The sequence below is a fragment of the Artemia franciscana genome, chromosome 11, assembly GCF_032884065.1.
Source record: "Artemia franciscana chromosome 11, ASM3288406v1, whole genome shotgun sequence".
In the NCBI taxonomy this organism is placed as follows: Eukaryota; Metazoa; Arthropoda; class Branchiopoda; order Anostraca; family Artemiidae; genus Artemia; species Artemia franciscana.
In genome coordinates this window covers 7,005,832-7,027,658 of record NC_088873.1, presented here as the reverse complement: position 1 = coordinate 7,027,658, position 21,827 = coordinate 7,005,832, and the positions used below count along the sequence as shown (strand labels likewise).

The 21,827-nt window shown below is 36.7% G+C and overlaps 1 protein-coding gene across 1 annotated transcript in view; it reads right to left on the bottom strand.

Moving 5' to 3' along the window:
• Positions 1 to 21,827, bottom strand: part of LOC136032741 (uncharacterized) — a gene marked incomplete in the record, with an annotated part of 107,569 nt that overhangs the window by 32,778 nt on the left and 52,964 nt on the right. Inside the window, 3 exon segments of the mRNA XM_065713076.1 lie at positions 1,098 to 1,598; positions 6,405 to 6,612; positions 11,067 to 11,270. Coding sequence (XP_065569148.1) covers positions 1,098 to 1,598; positions 6,405 to 6,612; positions 11,067 to 11,270 — 913 coding nt within the window.

Genomic DNA, 21,827 nt, shown 5'->3' with positions numbered 1-21,827 from the left:
AGAGGCGTGGATTTTGTATATAGAGGGCATAAATAAACTATTATTGGCATTATTGCCCAAAAAATATGTGAGTCAAACTGACATCTAATTAAAACTCCAATATAGCTAGTCAATTAATAAGCATTGTAAAGTTTCCTACGATATTTTGGAATTTCAGTATAACAGGACCGCTTGGCGGCACAGAAATGTCCCTAGGTATTTAAGCAGAGTCCGTCATAACAAAATTTTGCCTTGATCATAATACTAAAGTTGTTCAAAGATCCAATTCTTTCCCAAGGTGAGATCAAAAATTTTGAATAAAAATGAATGTTCTTTAAAAATGAACGTCACTCCCTAGAAACAGTTGTGACTTCCCCCTCCCCCTCCAAGCAAAATTAAGACTAGAGTTCAGTGAATATACGACAAGTTATAAAGAAAAAAAGACAACAAAAGTTACATATGCAAATAAAGAATAAAAAAAAAGAATTAATAAGGAATTAAAATTTAATACGAACAAATAGGCCACTTCCTATGAGGTGCCTTTGCAATTGACCCCCTCCCCATTAGCTCAATGGCTAAAGATAAAAATTTTCTTCATTTAAAAGATCAACATTAAAAGTTGAATCTAATTAAATCAAAAAGTTAAAACAAAATCAAAAAATTAAATCGAGCCAATATCAAAATATAAGGCCCCTGTGCAATGTGGGGGGGGGGGGTGATTTTACGTCGATTTGATGTTTTTCATATGAAAATACTTATTTATATTCCGAAATAACGCCAAGAATTAATATATCTCAGACACGAATATAGGATTTTAACGTTACTTCAAAAGAGCATAGTCGCTTAAAGTGACAAAAAAAGAAGTAATTTCCAAAAGTCATGTAATTTCCTGCTTCATTATCGCTCTTTACACAACGAATGCACGTATACAAGGTATTAGTTTTGAGGGAGGGAGGAAGGGATTTCTTTTGAAAATAGCCCCCCCCCCCAAAAAAAAGAGAATAATATCAGTGAAAGAAAAATACTAGTAAACCATGAAAATATTGTAGTATCAGGGGGGAAGGGGTAAATGTCAAACAAAAAGTAATCTGATAAATCAATGTAAGTTACAAATGTACCTGTAAAATTACTGCCAAGCTACCCACTGCCATATGGCAACCTTCATACTCTTCTATGGCTGTTTTAACATCATCTTGAGGGGTAACGGACTTATCTTTATTTTTCTTCCCTTTGTCTTTTCTCTTGAGCTTCTCTTGTCCCTCTTTCAAAAAGTCAATTAGTTGCTTATATTTCCTGTATAAAGTAAGCAGCAACTCGGCTTTCATTCTAATACGCAAGGCCCCCTTTAAAATACACATCTCCATCATGGGTATATACAGCGTTGCTATAAACTTCACTTTAAGTATATTACTACGTCCAAGGGGGGTGGAGGCGTCAAGATTAGTTGATTCCGTTAAATCCCAATCTCCAAGATCCCAGTCCGCAAGGTAATTACAGATGGCGTCCAAATTTTTGCTAAGGTTGTCACGAAGGTGATCAATATCTTCTGAAATGGTTTGACTGGTTTGTGGTTTGGCAGCAAGGTAGGCACATACTTGGAGCAGGTAGCATAATGGCTCCTAGAAGGAGTTGAATAATTCAGTCAAAAGATTGCGACAACTTAGACACTGTGATTTTCGAAGGTGGTTTTTTTTTACTTGTCTGGCTCAACAAATTGTAGTACATTTTGCACGAAAAAAAAAACCGCGTGAAAAGTGATTGAAAATCCAAAGACATATGCTGGAAAAATAAAAAAAAACAACAAAAGAAAAAATAACAGAAAAAAAAATCTGGAAAGATGACCGTCTTGGGCAGTTCATTTGGCAGATTTCCAGCATTGTGCCCATTGGTGAAATCTCATCTTACAATCAAAAATATCCAAATCAAAATTAAAGAGAACTTTTTCTGAAAATTTAACATGACTGATAAGTACAAAAACTTGAATATACAAGCCAGTAGTGTTACACGGATAGTTAGATAGGAGCTTAATTTGTTTATTAATGCCAACAGGAACAACCAAATAAAGTTTTCTGATAGGAGAACATTAAAAAACTTTCCAGGAGAGGAGGACCAAAACTTGAGAAGAAACTTTTTGCAAGAAAAGTACTTATCTATTACAAGCATTACAATATTCTATACTTGTTGTATGATTTTGGTCTCCAGAGGAAGAGAGGGGGTGGTTAAGGCCCGGTCTCCCCACTCCTTTAGGAAGCCCCCGAGAATATAACTCAGCGATCTTATTAAGTTAATGTACCAATAAATAGCACCAAAAAGCGACGTACTGAATTGGAATAAAGATTGTTGATATAAGAATAATAAAAAAAGAATATGGCACTAGGTAGTCCCTTCTGGCGGTGTTCTGGATAGTCCCTTCCGACGGGAAGTTCTTTGGGGTTGGAGGACCAGTCATCCAGTCCTTTCGCACACCCTCCCAAATTTCTCCACGTACTTATTTAGAGCTGGGTCAACTCTGGCTGAGCTTGCAGAATCACACCACTGTCCCCCATTAAGAAACCAAATAACCATTGATACCAGGATTCGAACCCCTGTATAAGGAAATTCACCAAGGATATGCTATTGTCAAGTCACGCAATGAAAAACTTTAATTTCAACCTAAACACTATTGCACCTAATTTTAAATTGTCTCAAAGTAGATTTTATCAGTTAACTACTAACCAGCCGTCCCTAAAATCCCCGGAAAAATGCCAAAATAAGATAATTTATCAGCAAATGAGGATAAAAACTCCCACATAAACAGAAAAGCGCTTGGAAACGGTAGTTCACGTAGCGTTTCAAGCTAAAATTGAAACCTTAAATATCAGCAATTACTTTTCTTCAAATTAGAGCATAAACGAGTCAAATTAATTTTCAAAATTTGTCCTACTGGACGGGGCTGGAACTTTAGAGTGCCCCTGATTTGCATTGTTTTCCACAAGCTAAAAAGTAACATCTTGGGCAATTAAATTATTAAGTTCAAAAGTGCTACTAATTGCATTCTTAATCTATATACATATACTATATACATATATACATATACTATATACTATTACATACTATATACATATACTATATACTATATATGATCTCTTCTTTCTATAATGCTAGTAGTCTAAATTAAGATTCTAAAACTGTGCTGATTATACCTTACTAGTTATGACTACTTAAAACTATAGTTGCTACCAAACTACGTATGGGATTTTCTAGGCTAATTGGTAAAATCACTTTAGGTTAATCATAATTTCTCACAAATAGACTCGTCCTGACGCGACGCTAACACGAAGCTACACAAAGTTATCAGAATCATCATCTAAAGTCATCACATTCATGATTAACGCTTTATTTGAACAGTCAAGAACAGACTATTTGAAATTAAAATATGGAATGGAAATACTTGCCCGTAGTGTTCATGGACCTCACGCTTCATACGTCAAAGACCAAACTGACCATACATGACGTGCAACAAAAAACGAAAAAAAAAGTAAGATTCTGATTCGTCTTTGACCCTTTTTGCATATCCGGATCGTTTAGTTGTTATCAGCGAGGCAACCTTACTTCCCACAGTATATAGTTTACAATAATCTTTTAGGAAAGGAGTGGAAACTAATAATGCATACGCAAAGACCTTGCTTTATATAGATATACTGAAGGTATTCGAACAACCCATATTTACGATAATTTAAAAAAGGAAATTCAGCTCACATTCCTCATCATTTTTGAAACAAGAAAAATTTGTCGTCTTAATACGAATCAAATGAGTACAAAAGGCTGTGGTAGTCACTAGGTAAATAATTCTTGGCCAACCAACTTGAATTGTCTTTTTTGTTTGGTACGGTATGCCTTCTTTTTTTGGTTAAGTGCTGATTACTTCAAAGATTAGTTCTTGTTTTTTATATACTTTTTTTCCTTTTTTGAGAACTGAGGACAGTTTTGTTGAAGCATTGGTTTTTTTTATGACTGAAAATCCTACTCGCTTTAAGTTTTTCATTTTTTTTCGTTTTTTGTTGTTGTTGTATGTAATGGAGATTCAAGCTCTGATGATGAGTATATTTAATGGGAAGATCTTTTTTTTTAGTAAATCCTTCTATACATTAGTTAGTTTAATCGACCAGCCTGGAAGTGGAAACCCTGGGCCTTATTAGTAAGTTCTAAGTAAAGTAATAGATGGCGGTTCAGTGAACCGCTGGCAATAAATCTATCGTGGCAAGCAATAGGTAAATTACCATGTTTTGGATTACCTTTCAAATTAAAAGCACAAAATCATGCAGATGATAAAAAAATTGTAGGAAATAGACTCAGAATTCATAAACGTAAAATCGGTCTGAATTTTAAAATCAAACAGTTCGTGGTAGCAAACTGTAAGTAAGGAGTGATTTATCTCAATAATAACCGAAAATCTAAGAAACAGAGTCTTGATAACAATAGATACATCAAAAGAATTGAGTTTTGATGCTTATTCAAATATATAAAATCCATCTTATTTAAATTTACCAATCAAAAGTTACAAGCCGGAGAAAATTTGCCCAGTCTTTGAAAAAGGCGGGAAACACTACCGAAACATCAAGTGAAAGGCGAAAAACACCACCAAAACATCAAACGATCTTAATTAAAGTCACACCAACAGAGTCAAAATATCAGAGAACCCCACTGCAGAGACTTCAATCTCTTATATACAAAAATGTCGAATCTTGCATTTTTTTTTGCTACAAGAAAGATAACGTGATGCATGTTTATTTCTTTTTGCTTGTTTTCCCAGGGGTGATCGTATCGAACAAGTGATCCTAGAAGATCGGGAGAAGACTCATTTGATGGATATTAAAAGTTCTAGTGCCCTTTTTATGTGGCCAAAATATTGGAAGGTAGCTAGCACTCCCACGCACCTTTTCCCCCAAAGTCGTCCAATACAAATTTTGAGATAGCCAATTTGTTCAGCATAGTCGAAAGACCTAATAACTATGTCTTCTAGGATGACTTGACCCCCCAAAGTTCCCAAGAAAAGGGCTGAAAGCTATGAACTTTGCCCATTGTTCAGATATAGTATTGGTTACTGAGAAGTATACAAATAATCTTTGGGGGGGATATTTTCTACGGGGAGAAATTGCTGTTGGGAGGGACGTTTCCGGAGGGGGGACTTTCCAGAGGAAATTCTACATGGGAGTGAAAACGATCGGGAATTAAACAATAAACTTTCTAATGAAAGTATTTCTAAACTTTTTCTAATGAAAGTATGCTAAGAAGAAATCTTTCAGGCAGAATTTCCCGGGGGGATTTTCAGAAAAGATAGAAGCATCCGGGGGGAAATTTTGCATCAGTAATTATGAAGGAGTATCAGTGGTTTGTTACATAGTGGGTGCCTAATGTATCAAAAAGGATATTTTTAGGCTAACATTTTTTTTACTTTTGCTAACATTTAGGTAAATAGATAAGATGGTCTGGGTAGGGAGGAAGTATAAATTATTCTCTGTCCTCCCTTCAGGTGGATTAAGCCTGAATATAGGTACAGCTCAGTAATAGCAACCTTCTTATTGCAGATTTTGCTTAACACAAAATGTTACTTTTACTTGCCTACCGAGACAAAATTTGGAGAGGTTGAATGGGTCAACTGTATTACCCAGAAATTTAGCTAGGTTGGACCTAAATAAATACTACCAGGAGATCTTTTCGGAGCTTAACAGGGTAACGGAATTTTGCCTGAATTCATATATGAAATTGGTTTTATTTGTCTTATTTTGTCGTTGGATGATGTTACATCCAACGTTAGATGAGATGCTCTGGAGATGCACGTGGAGATGCTTTGGGGAATTTTCCGGGGGGATTTCTCATAGGAGAAATTCTTCATGGTGAATTATCTCCAGAGGAGATTCTCCAGGGGGAAATTTTTTGCGGGAGGAATTTTCCGTTGGTGGCGGGGGGGGGCGGGTTATGGGGAACATTTCCCACACAGGGCAGACCCCGCCATGACCTGAAAAACGATCAGAAACTAAATTAAATAACAAGTCTTCCTTTAAATAAAAGTATGCTGAACATTATTTTTCAGACGTAATTGAAACCAAGAAATTTTGGGGGAATTCCAAACGAGGATGGAATTGTCCGGGGGTAATTTCCCGGGGGGTGAATTTTACCTAGGGTAACTTTCTATGGAGGGATTTTCCACCGAGGGGGTGGTTTCCCTGGTTATAAAACAATCAGAAATTAAATAAAAAAACTTTTTTTTTAATGAAAATAAGGAGCAACATTAAAACTGTTTGTTCTAAGTTTTAATGTTGCTCCTTATTTTCTTCGGACAAAAACTTAATTTTTTTATTTAACATTTAAGAGAGATGGTAAAAACTGATGACAAAAACTTATTTTAAACTTCTCCTTGGCTTTAGCTTAACTGTTGTACTCACCGTAATAACAGTTTCTGTCCCACTTTTGTCAAAACAGTCATCAAGTCTAATTCCAAGGTGATCTCCAATTTGGCGAGTGTATTTCGCCAAATGGTCTGACAATATCTCGAGAATTCCTAGGACCAAATTTTGATTTCTTACAGATATGTCGGAAAACCCTTGGTAAAGAGCTATCTTGACAGGATATACTGCCGCGTCTAAACATTGCCTAGAATAAAACAAAAATAAACGTTATTTACTAGTTTTAATAGGTTAGTAGGCATTATAAACTTTAACCAAACAAACTTAAGAGGCTACTTTATTACTTTTATACTATGCATTTTTTTTTTTTACAAAACTTAATTATAGGAGCTCTGTTAGATAATTTTACAAGACAAATTACGAATGTTATCCTTAAAACGGACTCTTAGACAAAAAAAATTATTGCTGGAGGGCTTAATATTAAAATAAATTTGCCATGATTATTTTAAAAAGAGTGTAGGATAAAGCCCAAGGACCCCTACATCGAGGGGCTTACCCATAATCTTGAAAAGACAAGTATTATGAATCAAATTTACTTTTCATTTTGAAGGCTCCAGACATAAATGTAAATTATACAGTTAGTCTGGTCTAAGCTATGCTTGCTTGTTGGGCAATGCTGGGTCTTGTAGCCTCTTCAGTCCAAAGTGGACTGGGAATAGAAAAAGTACATTTAGGCACTCTTATACATATTTCAATATAGATTAAAACTACCGGTACAGTATTTTAGTGCACTAATGCACCACAGGCACCAAAGACGACGCAGTCCTCCTAGCAGAACTAATAATATACAGAAGAAACTTGTACCAAACTTATTAAAACTTGGATTTCTGTTAAAGATCTAAGTTTATATGGATTTAGATTGACATTCTCTCTGAATAGCTACGTTCTTTTGGCACTTTATTTATCTATTAATTAAAGAAACTTTTTCCAAAAAATAATTTTTCCAAAGAAAAGTAAAGAACTCCATTAAAAGTTATCTTTTTAAAGCAAAAATAGACTCAAATAATTTACCAAGCGTAAAACTACCACAAATGAGAATCGATAAATAAATGAAATCCAAAAACGAACAGAAATTACAATAAATAACCGACTCAAACTCAAAACGAGCAGAAATTAACATGGGTAGGGCTCAAAACCCCTACGCCTTCCCAGGGCCAGAACATAATTTGCACTTTACTGAAAAAAAAAATACAAATGAATGTGCATTGTCAGTTTAATATACGTATGCTGATATTCATTCCTTAAAATGTTAATAACATTTGATTTATTAACGTCATAAAAGTAAAAACATCTAATTTTTTTTGTCATAATTTTTTGTGCACACGATTCTTCTTCACCATAATCTGGCATAATAATCTAGTTGCAGCTCGTAGGTTTTGCTTATTTTATTTGTTTGTAATTGCATTTTAGTTGTCCCCTGTCTTAAGTCTTTTCTTTTTCAAATAAGACCTACAGAAAATAAAGTTTCAAAGAATTTTGTCGAATAACATGCTCTTATGTGCCTTTCATTTCTTTATCCACCTTTTACTTGCAGAAACCTGTCTTCTTCACCGTGTTCATTTAGATTGCTTAGAGTCCTAAAATACTAAATATGCTATTTGTAAGCTATTTCCTGGTTGACTAGAGTTTAATTAATGTAATCAAATATTTTTCCTTTTCGTATTATTTTTTGTATATATATTATTGATTATAATTGGTATTAATTTTCTTTTTTGTCATAAAACTCTTTTCGTTGATCATTAAATAGTTAGGAGCAAATAAAAAAAAAAAAAAAGAAAAGAAAAAAAAGATATAGACACAACTAATACTTTACTTCAATTTTATAAATGACTTCATGATTTTGGTAGGTGTAAATGATATCATTTTATAAATGACTGTCGTTTATAATTTTACAAATGATTATAATTTTATAGTTATATGACAACACAATTTAATAAATAACTTCATGATTTTGGTAGATAGCGCTAATGATATTAATAGTATTGTTTTCTCGGAGTTTTCCCTCCTATTACTTTTCCTAACTCCTTGGTACAGCCTTTTTCTGACAAATCTATGCATTGAATTTATTTCTTTGAATTTAATATTATTTCTGAAAATCAGCTCACAGGTTAATAAACAACACCAGACTAGTCTCATAAGCAACCATAAATCAACAGAAGGAAAGATAAATGAAAATCAAAAGAAGGAAACCTAAATGCAAAATCAAATCGCACTTGACGATTACGGCATTTATCAGGGTGTCAGAAATTGTCCACAAGCATCACGAAATACATGCACATGCGCCTTGACAGTGTGCGAGTGCACTGCTCCAAAATAGTGATGCTTGAGTGTTTAAGGCTTGTGGACTATGTTTGCCACCCTGTCTATCGTAACATATATTAACAAGCTTTGTGGACCGTCTTCATAAAACATCTTCACAAAATCCTTGGTTTGTTTAGGAACTTTTTGAGCGTCTATTATTGTTTATTTTAGACCACCGACCGTTTAGTCTCAGGGTCAGCGTCAGGTGACTTTTATTCGTTCCCTGAATTAAAAAGGTTGTTTGGGGGCAAAGTATTCGAAAATGTAATATTTAAATGACTAAATATGATGTTGGATTACACAAACACTATTAAGACATGCATTGTCAGAGATAAAATATTTCCAGCAGTCATTATGCTTCTTACTCTGGTTGAAATAGATCTCCATATGCATCCCCAAATTTTACGACAAGAATCTGCATTAATTTTTATTCGGAGATGCAAAAACTCCACAAAAAATAAATTTTTGCTTCCAAATAACAGTTGCCACAGCCTCGTTATTGTTGAGCATTTGTTTGAATTTTCGCTTTATTTGGGCAACTTGTGTGACTCCATAGTCCTTCATTTTTGAGTCCCAGCTATGCGTAGTCTCAAATTAGCGCCAAGAGCCGTTCACCTTTTTTCCTAAAGGTGAAGAAGGGGCTCGGAGGTAGGTCTTCCATACAGATAAGGGTTTCGAAGCAACCCCTCTTCACAATTCACTCTAAATAATTGCGGTAATATGAGAGACGTCAGCTCAACCTCCTCGGCTATATTTTTCGTCACCCAAAGGCACAATAAGTCAAGACATCCTCATCTGCGAGCCAGCACCATCCTGTTGACGACGTCAGGAAGGACAGAAGAAAAACTACTGACAAAAATTCAAGAAGGACCTTGAAACATGGGGAGGCTTCCAGACGCATGGTTAGAAATAAGACAGATACAAACAGAAGATCGCTTGGGAGGTTGCAGCCGACAGATCGAAGTGGTTGTCGGAAGTAATTCCAAAGTCCACTGGAGCCAGGCGGGACAGTTCTTCGTCTGATTCTCGTCGATAGTAAGTAACTATGTAAGTAATATGAATAAAGGGTGTTACAAAGCTTCTTCAAAGATATGATAAATAACTCAACGGTTAAGGTGATTATACAGAGAAGTCAACTGGATGGTACATTGCTTCTGGTTATGACATCACGTATTATATTCACCCTCTTTCCTTTACACCCAATCAGAATCAGAAAAAAACAAGCCTAGCATAAAAAAATTTAGATGTAAAATATAGAGATAGATTTACATAAATATGTAGGGGGTCATTTCTATAGTTTCAACATTTGTTAAATTTTATTTCAAACAGCTCAAGGATGAAACGTTAATTTCCCAACACTAGTTTCTCATTGGTACAGGCTTAGTCACTGACAATCATTCACATTAAACATATTTCTTATAATTCAAGACATTTATTTAAGAGCATAATGACGTACATATTTAATAATAATCGATTAGCAAAGGTTGCACTCTTTAGCCATCAATCTGAGGCAGAACCAAAAGCACATACTCCTCGAAAGGAGTGGAAACAAGTCACAGGACAGGATTTAAGAAGAACTGGGACTCCATGGGAGGGGGTAAAACGAGAAGCTTTGAAGAGACTGGAGCTATCCAAAACCATTGAATAATGAAGATTTTTCCGATTGCTTGACTGATGCATTACAACCCAAAAATAGCCCCCCTAGTTGTGTTATTGCGTACCCCCTTATTTATGAATCCATGGGGTTACACTTGCTAATCCCCAAAAAAAGACTAATAAGGATAAGTGGCGTCAATGTTGTATATTTTTTAAAATGGATAAACATCTGAAATCGTTTAGCCTAAAGAAAAGAGAAAGAAACTGTGAATAGTGGAAATAATCTTAGCTCTTCAGTGACCGGTAAGTAATCTTATGCATATTCTTTAGGATTTGAAGGGTTTTTGGCATACCACCATATAATTTTTAGTTGAAAAAAAAGATATAAAATGATTAGGCCGATGCCTATATTATATAGTCTAAATTTGTTGAGATTGTTGTTTAAACTGAATTTTTAGGGTAAAGTAGGGGTAAAATTTTACTTTAGCTACTTTTGGCTATCTTTGAAAGAAGTTAGGTTAGGAAAATGAAACTTCCAAGAATTTGTCTACAGGGTAAAAACGAGAAGCTTTGAAGAGATTGGAGCTACCCAAAACCATTGAATAGTGAAGATTTTTCCGATTGCTTGACAGATACATTACAACCCAAAAACAGCCCCCCTAGTTTTATTATTGCGCTCCCCTTATTTATGGGTCTTCCCGATTTCCCCAGCTGAACCGCTCATATCCAACCAAAACATCTTACTTGAAAAGCAGAAAGAGTTCAGCAAATACAGCAGCACGTGCTTCAGACTGAGTTTCACATCTAGAGTGTCGTCCAATAAAAGTAGAAGACAGAGATTGTGATTGACTAAACAGACTAGCCTGTGTTGACAGGGTTCGCACATCTTTTGCAAATTTTAACATTTGCATTAGCCCAGACACTGCAATTTGACAATGTATCACTGACCTAAAAAACATGAAGTGAATATTAAATATAATCTAATTAAACATAATAAAATTCATAATCAAAATAAATGTGTCAAACAGTGCTGTAATTACTTATGTAAGTCTGCAGTATGGCTAATCATCAAGAGTGTATTGAGCTTCTGGCTGTAAGATTTGACATAAAGTAGCCATTTATTGACATTCAAAAGACTACCGATAGATTTTTGAACTCCAGAAGAAATTATAATCAGGTAGGTTCTGCAGTTAGCTATACTGTTTGGTTAATAGTTTCTTAATTAGTCTTTCTTAAAAGGTTTTAAGCAACCTTTTTACGTTCAATAACAATCTGGATGAAAACTGGGATTCCTATTTTTTCCATTTACAAACCTGGGCTCCACTTCTTTCTTTATGTCCGTCAACTATATGGCCTTCAACATAGGGTGGTTTAATGCCCCCTATTATTCTATGCAGGTTATTGTTATTATATAAGGTTGTTGGTGTTAAAACCGATAGAGTAGCCATCTCAAAGAGGCTTTACTCATACTTACCTATCCCCACTAATATATTTCCTGGATACAGATGAAAATTATATTAATTTAATGATCTATGTTGACATAGAAACAACAAAGAAATTACTTATCTCTCGAGCAAAAGTTTCATACTGTCATTCCGCCATCGTCTATAAGAATGTAACCATTAAGAGGGTTGATGGGAATCACATCTTGGGAGCATGTTTCTTATCTGATTGCTCTTGTATAGATCCTCTTAATTGGAACCTATGCTCATATACTCAAAAATTGGGAGTGCATCTTCACTCCAAAAGGCCTCTTCAGCATAGTTTCATCATCTCTCTGCTCAAGTTCTGCATAAGACGTGTTGTCAAACAGGACCACCCCTCTTTTTGCTATATCTCCGAAATTTCACTTGGTAAGAGGCCAGAATATAGAAAGGCAATGAACAATAAAAAAAAACGTCTTGTTTTTTTAAAAAAACGTTTTTCTGGTTAAAAAAAAACAAAAGTTTTTTTTTTAAAAAGCGCATTGTAAAAAAACAATAAAAAAACGCCATTCCCAGTTGTATCGTTATTCTTCTTTTAACGTGGCGTAAAGTCTGAAGAATACAAAGATAAGTCTTGGCACTAGCAATATGATACTAGAAGTCAGAGTAATGACAGTTGCCGTTGGAAAAACAGGTTGCTCCGAAAGGTGGAAAAAGATATACTTAATGTTTTCAGAGGAATTGTCTACTTCAGGTGATTGCCTGAAAGACTAAGCTACGAGAAAAAATGTGGTCAAATCCCATTTTCTAGGGTTATAATGAATTGAAGGTTAAGATATTTAGGCCAAGTTTTACAGATGAACAATAATAGTTACTCTGATTAATTCCTAACTTATAATTTCTGGAACTGAGAATCGACGAAAAGAAGGACGTGTTCAAATGGGCTCGGAAGAGGTCATAAATAAGTATTAAAAAGAAATGGTCACTTCAGGAGATGAGAGTAAAGCTCTACCCCTCCCCCCCCAACCCAGTGCTTCCTATGCAAAATATATTTTTTTTGCGAGGGCAGTACTAAGTAGCAGTGCGAACAACCTTCACGTCCTGTCCCTAAGAGTAGTGAAGCACGTCTCACATAACCACAAAAAGGAACTTCTATTCCTAATTCCATTTGTAGCCAAGACACTGGCCGCCCTGCCCAGTATCTGGCCATGAGGCGGTACACATATAGATACGCCAACAAGCTTGGACAGACTAATGGTATTTAGCGATTTGTTTTGTTGTGGGACCTGATTTTGGATATATTCTAAGAAAGAGGACACAGTGAAGGAAACTTAGTTTTGCCTGGGCCTATGTCTGCCAAAACGCACTGGAGTCACAGCCTATTTTAGCAAAGCAGGATGCTCCCCATCATTTGAAGAATAATCTCACAAGTTATCAATATGCACTGGCTGGCAAACCAGAACGGAGGCTAAACCGAGGATATCAACATCTGAAGACCCGATGCTGATATCCGGAGGTCATGTTAATGTATTCAGAGGAATCATCTAAAGATATCCTAGATGATTGCCTAAAAGACTAAGCTACGAGAAAAATATGGTCCAATCCCATTCTCTAGGGCTATAATGAATTGAAGGTTAAGATATTTAGGCCAAGTTTTACAGATTAACAATAACAGTTACTATGATTAATTCCTAACTTACAATTTCTGGAGCTGATAATCTAGGAAAAGCAGGACGTGTTCAAATGGGCTCGGAAGAGGTCATAAATAAGTATTAAAAAGAAATGGTTACTTCATGGGATGGGACTGAAGCTATACCCCTCCCCCACACCAGTGTTTCCTATTCAAAATACAAAAATGGGACGCCAGAAACTTAAGGTCTGGGAGGATGATTATTAAATTGTAATGACACAAATTTGTGATGATTATTTGCTTGTTAAGATAATGGACTCTCCTTCCCCAGAAGGTATAAATATGGGCTCAGACGTTTTGCTTGATGGTAATTCATCTGAGTCTAAACTCATGAGAGAGAAAGCACCTCAGACTCAGTCCTTTAAGGAGTAGGAAGGGACACAGAAACAAGGGGTATTTGAAACAGAAACAGAAGGTATGCCCGGGGGGAACATTCCTTCTGAACGTGCTAAACGCCTTGCACACGGCAGGGAAATATATCCCTAAAGAAGCAACACGAAGTCAGAGAAGAGCGTTCTATCGTAAGTACCACTTCAATGGATAGAGCACTACCGACGGCCGACAAAAGGTGGGTGAACAAAACCTCTGAAAGTCAAGAACTACTTGCCTAATCTAGTCTGAAACCTATGGATGGTGCTCTCTAAAGGAGCGTAGAAAGCTTCAATAAGCATCTGGACACCACTAGAGAAGACTTGAAGACTAAGTGATTGTGACTAGTGTTGTTAGCGGCTGTTAGCGTTGTAGCAGAATTATGGTGCAAAAGAAAAGCAAGAGATTAAAAGGAAAGGGAAATCCTACCCTGACGGCCACGGAAAAACATGCTTTGCGGAGAATGCAAAACTTATCCTAATTAGGGAGGAGGGTGGTCGTGGCGAAAATTTGAAAGATGATAACGAACAGCGTGTTACAGATACACTGGACGATAAAATGGGGGACTAAGTAAGGGACGAAAGTTAGGACTAAAATTGCCGGCATGGGTAAAGGAGTCGATAAATGGCACCTGGGATGCCTGGCACAGGCACCAGGCGATGCGCCTCCTAAGAAAAGTTTCTGTGTGAAGGACCCCCTGTTGCGGTCCACTGGGAAGGCTAGTCTGACTTACGGCTGCCTGCAACCGGGTTCCTGAAGCCAAGGAAAATAAGTTTAACCAGGTCTCATGTCAAGGGAGATGTAAGATATCCTCACTCAGCTATTAACAATGGTTCCAGGTTGAAGAAACTGAGGAGCTTCATTTCCGACTCCCAAATTGTATGAGGGGACATATGCTTCTCAAATCACTTTATGAGAGAGCACCAAAGCCCTCCAACACAAAGCAAGATACTGCCATCCCCCTCCTCCCTTAATGAGTGACAAGGCGGGACCTTCTTCACTACTTTCAGTGTTTTTCTCAATGCGACCAAGTGAGGCGAAGGAACTGAATAGCAGGTAAATCAATTAGTATCATAACCAGGCAGCTTAACGGCGATAAGACAAACGTTTACAACGCTGGTGCAGGAACACTGGATCATTGATTGGACCAAGTGAAGAAGAAGGACACCAAACTCCGTACACATAACAAGGTAAGCATTGCTCGCGTGCTAGAGCTAGAATGTGCATTTACTAATCCAAAAACTTACACATTTGGAAATTATTCATTTACTGATCTGTGGATGCTGTACCTATAACGACTAAAAATATAGTAAGGGTTGAACGCGTGGTATTTAGCTCAGTATATATGTACACAATGACACTGTGACACCAATGAAGGTAAAGAAACCGGTTAAAATTTTTCGAAGCGAAATATCCTCTATAGTATTATCATGTAATACAAACGTAATGTGGAAGCTCGAATACAAATGAAAGGATGGATTAGCTTCTGCATTATGTAAAAGCAGAGAATCTAAGCATGGTTCAAAAGACACTTGAAAAACAAGAAGAAGGAAAGAGGTGCTAGATATAAAATTTTTATTTCCTCCAACATGGTATTTAGGTTCGAGAACGGTGGGTGATATTCCGTCATTTTTGGACCAAAAGAAAAACTTAAAAGAGAAACAAGAAAAACTGATTAGTTCACCTACAGTGAAGCGGAAGTGATTGGAGGGCAACTAACGCCCCTCCCACGCCTACCGTTTCCTCGGACACATTCAATCAACCTACACCTACAGTGAAGCGCTGACTAAGAAGCTTGATAATGTACATTTTCAACCAGGTAAAAACTGAAGGGAGCTTAGACCGAGAGATAGAAAGACTTACAGAAAGCATGGAAAGTACTTTCATACAAGCAGCCGCCTTCAAAGCAATAGAAAAAGAGGATCAAATAAATAGTTGGCGGACTTCAGATTTAAGTCAAAGGAAAAAATTGTAGGAATACTACTTAGAATCGTAATTCGGACAAATGACCGAGGTAATTAGGATATATATTCGGAAGGTCTAAAATTTCTTAAGGAGATAAACAATTTCTATAAGGAGAACAAAACAATCTCACGGAAAAATGTCTGTGACATTAGAGTCAGAAGAAAATAGTATTAAGCTGCTAAAGACCCAAAAGAAGTACATCCGGGTCCATCTATAGAGTGTCATGTAGGAAGCTGGAACTCCCACAATGGGTCCGGAGGAAACCCTGAACCGCATGCTTGAGGTCCATATAAACGACACAGCAGTCATTACGCTTAAGCCAGCTTATAAAATAGACCCCTAAATGGTAGATAGGCTGGTGCCACAGGTTTAAAGGTTGACTGGGTCAAAAAAGATGTGGATAATTTTTGAAAAGTTAAAGCCCTTGGTGCCTATGGATTATCCAGCTATGCTCCAAAAAGGACGGGTAAGACGCAATCCCATTATTTTGGGATTGCTAAGACAAGTCTCCCTTTGAGCTACATTCCTATGATTATAGGCAGCGCAATGTAAAGCCTAAGTAAAGAACGCTGCCTAAGTAAAGAACGATGTTGGCAAAATGTATTATTTGTTATTCTTTTTTTTTGGTTTTTGTTTAGACCAGAGCACTTCGTATCGAAGGAGTTGTCGTAGAAACTTTAGAAAGGGTTCATTCGATTGGAAATTGAAGGGCTATTGCCCTTCTTAATCGTCAAAAGTGATTGGAGGGCAACTAACGCCCCTCCCAGGCCTACCGTTTCCTTGGACACATTCAATCAAAATTTTGAGACAGTTATTTGGTTTAACATAGTTGAAAGAACGTGAACTTATTTCTTCGAGGATGATACAGCCCCCCTCCCACAGGCCTCAGAGCAAGGGTTGTAAGTTATGCCCCGGGGGCATATAAGGTTTTTTATAGAAGGTATTCTCGTAGAAACTTCAAAAAGGGCTCATTTGAATGAAAATTGAGAGGGCTAGTGCCCTTTTTAATAGTCAAAAGTGATTGGAGGGCAACTAACCCACTCCCACGCCGACCATTTTCCCAAACACATCCAATCAAAATTTTGAAATAGCCATTTTGTTAAACGTGGCCTTTTGTAAAGCCATTTTTTAAAGCGACCAGAGTCTAGGGGCGAAGGTTGTAAGCATGCCGCGAGGCATTTAAGGTTTTTATGGAAGGGATGGTTATTTAACTTTCGAAGAAGCTCATTTGGTTTGAAATGGGAAATTCTTATTCCTTTTTAAGCGTCAAAAGTAATGGAGGGCATTTAGCCCCCCCCCAAACAACCCCTCTTTTCACCAAAAGCATTTGATTGAAATTACAAGATAGCGATTTAGCAGTAGTAATAATAGTAGCAGTAGTAGTAGCTGTAGGAGTAAAAGCAGCAGTATCATGATGCAAATTTGGTCTTTTGGTTAGTTCAACACCCCCTACAACAAGCGTTGTAAGTTTTAATTTCACACACAAAACTATTTCTAAGATATTGCTGATATGCCCTTTTAACAAACTGTATTCGGATGGTAGGTTGTCATCCATACAACAGAAATATTCTCTGAAAATATCACCTTCATACCTTCATAGGTTGCGGATTTTGAACTAGCCACATGACACTCTGTGTATACACTTAATGCTGTTTCTACGGTCACTGTAACTAACGACACCAATGGTATTAAGTTGAAACTTTCAGGGAACGTTTAGGGGGGTTTCAATTAAACGGATAAACTATATGCATGCAAGTACTAAAAGCGCAAATAAGCAACATTGGGCGTATAAGAACATGGGCAGTGATGCTCTATCATAGCTAGCAATATCATTGATATTTTGAAGGAGCTAATTTGAATATAAATTAAAAGCTCTAGTGCCCTCTTAAGAGTCAAAATTGATTGGAGGGCAATCAGCCCTTCTCTTTAGCTCATAGTTTTCCAGACACTTCCAATCAACATTTTAAGACATCCATATTGCTCAGCATAGCTGAGCAGTCTAGTAACTATATCTCTAGAGTTACTGGGTAGCTCAACCACCCAGTTATGTAATTTGCCCATTATGCTTAAAAACAAAATGTGCTTTAAAATTAAATCAAAACGCACTGTTGTATGTCAATAAGACATCTCAGCAATATACCAAGAATAACTGAGGGTATTAAGCTCAAACTTTCGGGGCTATTTCTATTACTACTTCCGCTATTAACATTTTACTAAATCAAAAGAGTGTAAGAATATCCAGATTGTGAAAGAGTATAGATATAATGTTTGGGAATGGTATTAAGTTTTACTTATCAAACCAACTAGAGGATGTATATGACTAAATTAAACACTACTATTTGTGTCATGATTTTTAAAAGGGTTTATGTAGTTAAAAGTTGCTGAAATAGTTTTTTTCAGCATGCAAACAGCATGCCAAACTACAAATTCTTAAAGAAAAACCAGAAAGTTTCAAAACTATTATTTTATTCTTCCCTGAAAAAAGACTATGTCAATATAAAACGAACAGAAATTAATTAAAACTCTTTCCACAAAATAAGTTTACCAAAAAAAGTAAATAACTCCAATAAACCAAAAATGAACAAAAACAGAATCAAATAATCTACCAAGCATACAGCTACCACAAATAAGCATCAATAAATAAATGAAACCCAAAACGAGCAGAAATTAACATGAGTAGGGTTCAAACCCTTATGCTTTCTAAAAGCCAGAATATAATTTGCACTTCACTGAAAAAATTCTTCTTAATGTTTTCACTTTTATAACTTTAAGAAATCAAAAATTAATTGATATTTTAAAGAATAAATATCAGCATAGGTATATTAAACTGAAAATGCACATTCATTTGAATTTTTTTCAGTAAAGTGCAAATAATATTCCGACATTTAGAAAGCATAGGGATATTGAACCCTACTCGTGTTAAATTGCTCGTTTAGAATTTGAATCGGTTATCTATTGTATTTTCTGTCCGTTTTGAGTTTCATTTATTCATTGATGTTGATTCGTGGTAGTTGTATGCTTGTTAGATTATTTGATTAGTTGAAAAAAACAGTTTTGGAACCAAAAGCTCTACAGAAACAGCTGTGCACCTAGTGGTATGGCGTACAGAGCATATAATGGGAATAAAAGAATATGCCTTAGGCACATTTCTTATGTTTCATATTTCATATTTCAATATTCCTTAGGCATATTTCATGCCTTAGACATATATAAAGGGATGTTACATAATACCACTTTTGAACCCATGGAATGATCCATGGATGAAGAAAAAATCGACAAAATTACAAAAACTTTGAATTCCCATATATTCAAAAACTGATCATTGGTCAAAAACCGGGTCACGACGTAGGCAATAATGCTCCTAAACTAAAAAAATGAAGCCACAGAAAGCTATTCTGAAAGGCTGCACGAAAAAGGGCTATTCTGAAAGGCTTCCCTTAAGAAAGAGTGAGTTCTTTGTTTATGTGAAACCTTGTCATGAACAGTCTTTGAGTCTATTACAACGGCACTTTGGGTACACCACGGCATATGCCAATTCCTGAAACGGCTTTCTGAATTAGGACAGCGAATGCTCAATACTATTCATATATGAGCAATAAAACATAATCGGTGCTTCGTTCCTAAGAATAGTGAAGCGGTAGCAATCAGTAATAAAAGAAATTGGAATGCTTCTTTCACTTTAATGATGTTTGGTTACCCAATATCATTCAAGAAATAGGTGAAATATTTGGTAATCATATTTGATCACCACTTGAGCTGGAAAGCCCACTGTAGACTACAAGGAAGGTGAGGAAAACCCACAAATTCCCTAATCTAGTGCCAGAGAATGGTGGGGAAAGTCGGGCATCTATATAAGGCAGTGATTCGACCACCATTGTCGTATAGTATAATAGTAATAGTACTTACCCATCGTCAGGGCACAGTAGCACAAGGCCGAACCACCAGCGGCAAAGCTGTTTCCTTACCCTCTGTCAAGGAGGCACACTCGTGCCTCTTTAAAGAGGCGAACTACGACAATGTTAAGCGATCTTCGGTTCCAGTGGTCGCAGAGGGATGGGGAGGGATGCATTTCGTAGCCCGAGCTCCAACTAAGAAACCTGCCAAATTTCATCCCCCTCCGACCTTTCCTTCATGGGGAAAATCTGACCGAAAGTTTCGACCACCCAACCCCCCCCCCCCCCCTTTAACGTTGTCCGATCGGGCTGAAATTCACAACTTAAGGTCCCCTAGGGCCCAGGAGCTTATCCGCGAAATTTCAGCTCGATCCGATACTCCTTCCCTGTTTTCCAGAAACCACGCATAACCACTTAATGTTCATTTTCTTTTTTTTTGCGCCACGCCTACAGGTCACAGCCGACATCAGATCTGGGTGTACGAAGACTCATTCGACGCGGAATTCTCCGAGTAATTTTCCTGGAATTTTATGGGGAAACCCATTTCCCCATAAGAGCCCATGTTAATTTTTGAAATTCTTAAAAGTTATATTTATACACATGCAGGTATTTCGGCTTCAAACATGCCCGGTTAGCTCAGTCGGTAGAGCGTGGGACTTTTAATCCTAAGGTCAAGGGTTCAAGTCCCTTATCGGGCGTTTTTTTCACAAAATATGAAAAAAACTTCGTTTTCTTAAAGAGTTAAAGAGGCTGCGTCCCAAAGTCGAACCTTAAAACGTACAGGAATTAGGAGAGGCAGTCCTAATTCCTGTACGAGGAGTACAGGAATTATTAAATTACATCCACCATGGATTGTAGAAAAACGTACAGAAATAATATGAAAAAAACTTCGTTTTCTTAAAGAGTTAAAGAGGCTGCGTCCCAAAGTCGAACCTTAAAACGTACAGGAATTAGGAGAGGCAGTTGGGGGGCTGCCCCCTCTCCTAATTCCTGTACGTTTTAAGGTTCGACTTTGGGACGCAGCCTCTTTAACTCTTTAAGAAAACGAAGTTTTTTTCATATTATAGTTAGAGGAAGTCCATGTATTCTTATCATCAGGATATCAACCAGAAGAGGTTGTTGAACCTCAACAAAACTGGATGAGAGGTAATGACTATTCTATTAGATTTTCTTTTTGGTGTCCAGGGTTGGCCTGACCTCTGTGGTAGGGGGGGGGGGGGGTAAAAGTACCTGTTTACAGTCATTAGGGCATCTACCAAAGGAGGTTGTTGGGTATTAACCAAACTTAGTCAGAAGCAACAGTGAGTGTCCTATTTATACTTTTTGGGAGCTCGGGATCGATTTTACCTCCGTGAGAGATGGGGAGGGAGGTTACTAAATTCTAATTACAAGAACGCCTACCAGAATACTTCTGGTCCCAAGCAAACTTGGTGGGATGTAACACCTTTCTCATATATGTAAATATTTTACCTTTTACACCTGACCTGACCTCTGTGTGAGAGAGAGGGAGGATAGGTGTTTCATAGTTATGTTAGATCAGCCTAATTATTATGTGACCTTGTGGAATTTGTACAATAAATCTGGTCAACAGCTATAGTTACGGTATTGGCTATACTTCGATTTCAGAGAGGGAAAGGTTGCATTTTCATCATCCGTATATATAACTAGGGACTATTAGACCTTAAAAAATATGGTGGGGGGATAGCAACAAAGAGGTTATTTGACACCATTTTCTAAATGAAAGAAATTTTAAACATAAAAAATAATCGATGCAAATAAATAAAAATTCTACATGCAATCGCTGGTAACTAATAAGCCAAAAAGTTCATCTATCTATTCATCAAGTGTTCATCTCCGGCTTCCCTCTATTTCTGTCTCATACTCCCTATACAGAAAGAATAACGGTTCTCTCTGTTCACTGATTTCAAATTTCCTGAAAAATCAAGTTCTATATTCCAAACAGCCTTGCGTGAAAAATTCTACAATTAATACAATAAAAAGTTAGAAGTAAACTTTTATCATTCAAAAAGCCCTTAGACTAATAAACTATAAATTGTATTTACTTTCGGTAACATTGTAGCAACACATGAGAGAACACATTGCATATCCAGCAATTGGGTGAGGAACCTCCGTTCTCCACTAGAGAGAAAGCAGGTAAAATCAA